The 8,144-nt window shown below is 38.6% G+C and overlaps 1 protein-coding gene across 1 annotated transcript; it reads left to right on the forward strand.

Moving 5' to 3' along the window:
- Window positions 1-403: 403 nt before the first annotated feature.
- LOC130196096 (leucine-rich repeat-containing protein 43-like) lies at window positions 404-8,066 on the forward strand. Its single transcript, XM_056417962.1, has 12 exons — window positions 404-490; window positions 602-814; window positions 1,500-1,610; window positions 1,814-1,953; window positions 2,364-2,602; window positions 2,701-2,861; window positions 3,362-3,476; window positions 4,965-5,104; window positions 5,185-5,274; window positions 5,782-6,000; window positions 6,087-6,186; window positions 7,582-8,066. Exons 1-12 carry the CDS (start codon window positions 404-406, stop codon window positions 7,740-7,742), a joined length of 1,776 nt encoding a protein of 591 aa, XP_056273937.1. The 3' UTR covers window positions 7,743-8,066.
- The last annotated feature ends 78 nt before the right edge of the window (window positions 8,067-8,144 follow it).

Genomic DNA, 8,144 nt, shown 5'->3' on the forward strand with positions numbered 1-8,144 from the left:
AGTCAGATCGTCGAATTTGATAAACGTGCCCCTGTCCACAGCGAGTGCACCGTCACTGCATGTTAGACATTTAATGGTGAGTCGTCGTGTTTGTCTAAAACAATTCCTGAGCTGAAACAAGTTTTATTTTATTTGCGTCACCTACACTAACAATTAATTTCAATTCAGTCGGCTTAATTGCATCACTCGCACTAAAGTCATGAGGCCATGCAGTTTTTTTGGAGCGAGCCCCAGCTGTTGCCAAGCAACTGACTTGAAATAAACACCAGGGGCCTTTTCCCTGAAAGACGTAGCTAGCGGAGGAAGACTGACGGAAGAAAAACGGACGTATCATTACATACTGGAGCGTGTGTTTCTCTGAACACATTTAGTAACTTGCCATATGTAACACATGTTGACGGACATGAGCTCAAACAAGCTTTCTGCTGTGTTGGAGAAGCAGATTCACAGCCTTTGTCTGAATGACTTTCCCTGTGGATACGGCACCTGGGTGAGTTTCTTTTCTCGATTATCATGTATATTGAGTTGTTTAAAGCACTTCTATCACTGCATACAGTAGCTTAGGTATAGATGTTAATAAACGGAGTGATTATGTCCTCAGAGAAAGACCAAAGACAGTCCAGAGGGAGCAGAGACAGAGGACACAGACGCCCTCCTGGATCTGCTGAGCTGCCCTCACTCTCCATGGCAACATGATGCATCATGGAGCCCTCAAGCTCCGGCCCTGAGACAACTGGCTGTGCTCACTCCTGACCGCCTGCACACAGACTTCATTTATAACTACTTCACAACGCTTCGCATTGTGGGCAAGGGTGTGAGTGTACTGAGTTGCACTTTAAAGACAGTCTGTGGGACATAACTAAGCATCCCGTTAAACCAAACCCATGATGTTGTATAATGTGCTCGAAACATTATGGCATGAAGGGGTTTTCTCGCAGAAAAAACTCAGCATTTAAACGTTTTCCAGTTCAAAAGGTTATTTTATTATTGTATTATATCTGCTCCTCTTTGCGACTGAAATAACTACAGATGACCTGTAGGAACACCATCATGTGTGTAATGTTACAGAAGCATACCTAAACAGAGGCTGGGGCCCATAAACCTGTTGCCCTGATGCATGCTGGGAGGCTTTCCACGAGAACCACACTCACTGGACAATACAATATGGTATTTGTTTAAATTCCAAAACTTATTTTAGTGTCCCTAAACCCATATTATTATGATATAGATGTCCAAAACAGTGGTAATTATTATTATGCTGACAATAGTTAGAGTATTCCCCAAATCTCAAAGTTTGATATTGAATCCCCTGAATCCCTTCTGGTTTCACAGTATTTTCAATTAGTTTTTGGTTCCTCTAATGACTGAGAGGCTTCCGAGAAACCGTGTGACAACTCTCCTGACCTTGTTTGAAACACAAAGAACAAAGTCAGTCAACGCTCACGCTTTAACACCAATGTGAAAAGTTGTTCTTGATGTTTTGTTTGTGTTGTGTTCAGGTATCAGTCATCGACGACAGCCTGTTAAAGTTCTCAAAGCTGGAGGAATTGGTGCTAAGCAACAACAAAATCTCAGAAATCCCTCCAGAAAACCTTCCCATCTCTTTGAAGGTGAGTTTGCTCAGCGACAGTTTGTCACTGACGGGTGATTCACATCGATCTGCTTTCCTATCAAAGAAAAGATGTAGCACCTGCTGTTCAGGGAACGTATGTCAGTGTAACACAACTGAGCCATTGAACTCATAGGTCAAAGAGTAACAGGTGTTGTGATGTGGGGATGATCAACTTTGATTGCAACTGTGTGTTTTTCAAAGATGTTGGAGCTTCGTGCCAACCGGTTGTCGGCTCTAAACAGCCTCACCAGCGGCCGGCCTCCCCGCCTCCAGTACCTCGGCCTCGGCTCCAACAGCCTGGGTTCACATGACGACACCCGTCATCTTACTGGAAGACACTGGTTATTTCATGCATACACACCACACACACACACACACACGCACACACACACACACACGCACAATAAGTTGCTGGGTTACAATAACTTAAACCACAAGTTGAACTCCGGTATAATTGTGTACTTTTTATTGTTTGCAAGTTAAGACAAGATAAACATATTGTTGTGACGCATCATTGTAGTTTTTTTAAATTATTTTTTTCCTGTGACATATTTTAAATGATAAATAGTTGTAAAAATCGCTTTAGTCCTCTATTGAAATAATTCTATAATAACTATTAGATACTATTTCCTAATGCAGCCTTTTTCGTTTTATTTAAGAATAACTCATTTGTACTCTTTTTCAAAAGTCGTCAGTCTTGCGCAACAACACATCACTGTTCGGTAAAAACAATGTCTGTCTCTGACCTCAGGCCACAGCTGGTGTGTCTGGACCTGAGTGACTGTGAGTTTAAGGACCAGCAGGCCCTGCTGAGCGCCCTGAGCACGCTCACCTGCCTCCGGACACTGGTGCTGGAGGGAAACCCATTCACTCTGGCTCCCTCCTACCCGGGCTTCACTGTGGACAGTCTCCCTCAGCTCTCTTGCCTGGACACCTCATGGATCTCCGCTGACGAAAGGCAGTGTTTTAGGGGCTTGGCCAAGAACACCGGTGAGATTGTGGCCTATGCTGTGAATTAGTAGGACGGATTCCTGTGAAGATTTACATTTTCTAAATCAGCAGTTTTGTAATTTTCTCCATATGTACAGATCTGATAGTGGACCGGGCCTCAGCCACAGTTAGTGTGGGCAGCGTGAAGGGAATCCCAAACCCATTGATGAGAGTGGATGGAAATGCTGAAAATGCTCCTGTTGTCAACTACGGCTATTTCATCACATACGAGTTCCTCAGCCATCAAACTGTTAACTTGGTGACATATCCTTCTTACAATTTTTGTTCTAACACTGCTCAGAATGTCACATATGAAAATTAAATTAAACTAAAAATGGCTTTTTAAATACATTATATATTGACAGTTGTATTTAGTAAATGATTCACATGTTGTTTTTGTTTCACATGTTGTAATTTGAAAGGTATCTCTCATTTTTTCAAGAGCGTCTTAAAAAATAACTTGCATGCCCATATGTCCATTTCAAGAGTCATTGCTGGTCTCTCAATGTTACAGTTCTTTAGGAATGTAATTCCCACTTTGTTATACAATTAGACACAACACAAAACAGTAAGGCATCTATAATTGTTCACAGATATGTGTCTTTAATTCAAATCAGTTTTAAATGTATCTTGTTTAGTTAAAACAAACAAAAAACGCTGTTAAATGGGGAAATGGAGTTAGATGTGGAGTAAAAATGTCCAGAAACTATCTTTTAAATCCTTTTCTTTCTTCTCTTTTTATTGTGGTGCTGTCACCAGAACTTAGACAGGAAGTCTAAATCGGAGGCTGATGATGTTAGAAGAGAATCATCCGAACCAGACACACAAGACTCAATGGTGTATCCTGAGGAAACCTGCCATGATATAGCACATGGTAATAACACTTGGACCTGCACAGGTCTCACAGGAAAATGGATTACATCAAACACCCTGATTGAGATGACACAGTTGTTTGAACACACACACACACACACACACAAACACACAAACAGGTTGTAATTGCACAACATGCAGTGCATGATGTCAGTGTGATGTTTGAATGTATTTAATTTAGTAATGAATTCCACTGAACTTTTTCTTATCAGTTTCTGTGACATGTACACAGCTGCCTTCAGAGAAACATAGTCAGATCATTTGATCATTTTTCTAAATGATAATTTATTAAGCCCTATCATGCATCAAACACTCATTCCGAGGTTTCACCTATGTGCATCTGATTTGCCGAAAGTCAGAAAACAAATTATATATATATATATATATACACTACTGTTCAAAAGTTTGGGGTCACTTAGAAATGTCTTTATTTTTCAAAGAAAAGCACTTTTTTTCAAGATAACATTAATCAAAAATACACACACATACATTGTTAATATAAAAAACTACTTCTAGGTGGGAAAACGTTTTTTCCTAATGATCTCCTCCAGAGAGGTGAGGCCCCATTTTCCATCACTATCACCACAGTGTTCTAATGGTACATACATTGTCTAATCCTTAGAAGACTAATATCTGATTTGAAACCCTCCGCATATGTTAGCACAGTTGAGCTGAAAACAGTTATATACAACTGATATAACAACTGGCCTTCCTTTGAGCTTGAAGTTTGAAGAAATAATGTACTTCAAATTAATCATTATTTCTAACCTTGTCAATCAATTGACTATATTTCCTATTTTTTTTCAATTCAATTTCATAAATAAAATAAATGTGAGTTTTCATGGACAAAACAAAATGGACATGACCCCAAACTTTTTTGAAGTAAAAGGAATATAAAGATAGGGTATATATAAGAATATTATTTCATAAATTTTATTTTTTTTTTGTGCAACAAAAATTAAAAAAACATTCTAATCAAATTTCTATTTCATTCTTTTATATATTGCTTATTCTTTTAATATTGCTGATTATGGCTTAAATTCTTAAAAAACTCAAAAATCCTATCTCATAATCTTAAAAAAAAAAATTTTAATACCAAAAAAAAATTTATAACAAAGGCAGTTGTCAGTTGTGTTTCAGAACTGGTAGGGATTGTTTTATAGTTAATTTCAAGTTTTACTAGATTTGTTTCATACTTTTATATTTTTTCTTGATTTTTATAATATTTTACTAGTAGATTTTCGTTATATAATAAATCATGTTAAATTGCAATATTTCATAAAAGGCTTTAGAAATATCATGATCAGTTTTTTTTGTTTTAATTGTTTATGCATGATATTTTAATTTTTTTATAATGGATTACTTTAAAATAAAGACAGTCCTGTATACATATATAATTTGTTTTCTTTCTTCTGAAATTTCATCTGTTTTCGTTCGCCATATGTTTGTGCCAAATTTGAACTTGTGTATTATTCTGACTTTTCTACAGTGTCAGGACACAGCACATCAAAGCTGACGTGGTCAGAGTGCATGGACTTCAGTCACACACAAACCTACATTGTTAGCGATCTGGGAGGCTTAAAGAGATTCTTCAATCGAGGACTTTATCTTACAATAGAGGAGGAAAAGGTCAAGAAAATACGGTTTGAATGGTAAATATTAAGATGCTAAATGTGTTCGGACTCATATTCTGGTATTTTCCATTGTAGGTCCTGTCATGGCCTGCAGCCTCTGAAGATGTCCCTGTGGCCAATCCCAGCCGACCGGTAAAAGAGAAGAAAAGCGTGAAAGGGAAAGAAGTGAGCTCACCATTTAATTCCTACTTAATCCCGAACTGTAGAAAGACACCCATTGCATTTGTTGGTGTTTGAGCAAAAAACGAGTTAATCAAGCTGAGTGGATTTAGGAAGCAGGACTCGGACTCAGGTCTGAAGAAAGGTTCACAAGCAACTTTATTTGAGTCAATGGGTGGTGAGATTATAGATGTTGAGCTTGCAGTGGAGCGGTGCAGAGGGGATGAGAAAGAGGGAGGGTATCGTAATTACTATTTTGGTTGATGCTGGTGCAGTCTGGCTTTTTAAAGAGCAACGGTCAGGGTGTTTTCTAAATTCTATTTCAGCCTTCCTTTTGGGAAATAGTTAACCGGTCATGTTAACGTCGCTGTGTCATGGTTTTAAAGAAACAGTCCACTAAGTCCACCACAGCTTGTCATAGCAGCTCTGTGTGCGCAGTAAAAGTCGACTTTGACCGGAACAGTTAGACTGCATCTCAACATGATGATGTCATGTCTGTGGTATCTTCCTCAGTCTCCAATCAAATCTGGATCCACCAAAGACAAGTCTACAGACAAAAAGAAGAAACCTGTTCCACAGCTGGTCCAGGATGCGCCCATCAGAAGAATACTACAGTCTGTCCACGTCCCCCTGCAAAGCCTGCTCACAGGAGCACAACAGATTGATGTCCTCTGTGACCTTGGGGCTCTGCACACCGAGTCCGGGGTGGAAGCTTCACAAACACTTGAAAAGGCAAGTTTACATGCTTAACAGGTTAGCTTGTCCATTTCACAGGAAATATTTGGGACTTATGAGATATGTTTTTCACTCATCTTTAGGATCTGGGGAAGAAAATCAAAGAAGACATGAAGAAGGACAAGGAATCAAAGCAGAGAGGAGGCAGCGGCACTAAACCGAAGAATATAGCAGCTTCAAAAGGTTAATCTTTAATAATACATAACTTTTCTAACCGTACATCTGAGTATAAGGAATATTTTATATTGGTTTCGACATGAATTAATACTGTGGAAATGTTTAAAATATACATGCATGCTTTTGCCTACACATTTAGTATACACTTTTTTTTGTGCTCCCATTTATCACTGATTTATATTAAACAGCTACAAATTTCCGTTGCACATAATAGACTTATCTCTCAAATATTGTGAAAAAATTAGTTTTAATCCATGTTAGTGAGCTTTTCTCCTTTGTCAAGATAATCCATCCAGCAGGTGTGTCAAATCAAGATGCTGATTAAACAGCATCATAATTACACAGGTGTGCAGAGGGCCGGCCCCAATATAGGGTCGCTCTAAAATACAGCATGTTTCCACAGATTGTGCAACTCATCGGCATGCTGATAGGAGGAATGTCCAGCTGCAACAACATGTCACATTATTAATCAAATGTTTGTTTCTCTACAATAAGCAATCTCCAATGTCATTTCTGAGAATTAGGGAGTAAATCCAATCAGCCTGATGACTCTCCCCTTTTTTTCTTTCGGGTGTCTTGTGACCAAAAAATGCAATTCTTTAGCCCGTGTCATGTGAAATCCCAACTTCGGTGCCTAATGTTTTTCTTTCAAGATAAAACTGCACTGTATTTTAGAGTGACCAGCCCGAGGCACATGTGTGATAATGATGGCGTTTAATCAGCATCTTGATACCTGTCAGGTGGATGGATTACATTGGCAAAGGAGGAGCAGGCACCAACATGGATTTAACCCGTGTGTTGCCTTAGGGTTTTTTGACATCCAATAACACACCTCCCCCCCCTATTAGGATTACCCCCCCATTCAATGTTGTTTAATGTCGGTGTTCTTTGTAAAACACACAAACAAACAAAAAGTCTCAAAACTTAAAAAAAATAATTATTTATATTAATTTTAATTTTTTTCTTTTGTTTTTACCAAAAATTGAAAATAACCTAAAAATATGTTAGTAAATATAAAAGTGAGGTAACAGGAGGGTGAAAAATGTCAAAAAAAAAAAGGGGTGGAGGGAGGGTGTAATATTGATTCGGGCCAAAAAACAACTAAAAAAAGGTTAAACAAAATTGAGCACAATATACAATATATATAGTGAGGAATAATATTTTTGTGTGCATAGAAAAAGTCAGATCTTTTATTTCAGCTTATTAATCAGGGGGCAAAAATAAGTGTTAATATTTGTATTTCAGTGCAGTAAATGTGGTTGTGTTATGGGGAATATTACTGAAGAAACCAAGTAGTATTTAGCGTAGAAAAAACCCAGTATGCTTTTATTTATCGGTCAGTAAACTCTTCGTTTACGTCTGCTGAAAATCATGAACCTGGTTTGATCTCGTCTTATGAAGGCAAAGGAAAAGGAGGGCAGGAATCCAAGATGGACTTCCACACAAACAAATCCACGGCCGTAAAACTGGAACCGGTGACTGTGGAGTTGAATGTGAAGCTGGAGAAATGGCAGTCTGCATCTCAAGCTCATCAACTTCTGCTCCCACAACAAAACTCCTGAAGCAGGCAGCCTGTGGTGTCCTAAAGCCAGACGAGCAGCTACACCAGGTTTACTTCCTTTGTCAGTTGATCCAGTTTACACCAGGAACCGTATTCCTCCAACTAGTCCTGGCCAGGCTGGTTTACGAGACGGCGTCATCTCAAGCGTTGCAATCAACTCACCAGGAAAATAAAATAAATGTTTCCATGTTCCCTCATTACCGGTGATGGCAAATATATCTCGGAGATGAATATTTTATATTTGTTTTAGCCATATTGAAGCTATTATATCTCCTTTACCAATGTAGTAGCAGAGAGCAACTGAATGACAGCCGTAGCTTTTGAATTCAAATCGTCTCGCCAACAATAACTTAAATCTTTTATGAATGTGTGCTGTCATAAGGAGCGACTGCAAAGCACTTCT

Source organism: Pseudoliparis swirei, chromosome 7 (genome assembly GCF_029220125.1).
Source record: "Pseudoliparis swirei isolate HS2019 ecotype Mariana Trench chromosome 7, NWPU_hadal_v1, whole genome shotgun sequence".
NCBI classification, from domain to species: domain Eukaryota; kingdom Metazoa; phylum Chordata; class Actinopteri; order Perciformes; family Liparidae; genus Pseudoliparis; species Pseudoliparis swirei.

What these genes read in the sequence shown, in the direction of transcription:
- LOC130196096 (XM_056417962.1), top strand. Translation starts at nt 404, where the DNA reads ATGAGCTCAAACAAGCTTTCTGCTGTGTTGGAGAAGCAGATTCACAGC. An exon ending in CATCTTACTGGAAGACACTG is followed by an intron (nt 1,954 to 2,363) that starts GTTATTTCATGC and finishes CTCTGACCTCAG; the next exon opens with GCCACAGCTGGTGTGTCTGG. An exon ending in GAATATAGCAGCTTCAAAAG is followed by an intron (nt 6,187 to 7,581) that starts GTTAATCTTTAA and finishes CGTCTTATGAAG; the next exon opens with GCAAAGGAAAAGGAGGGCAG.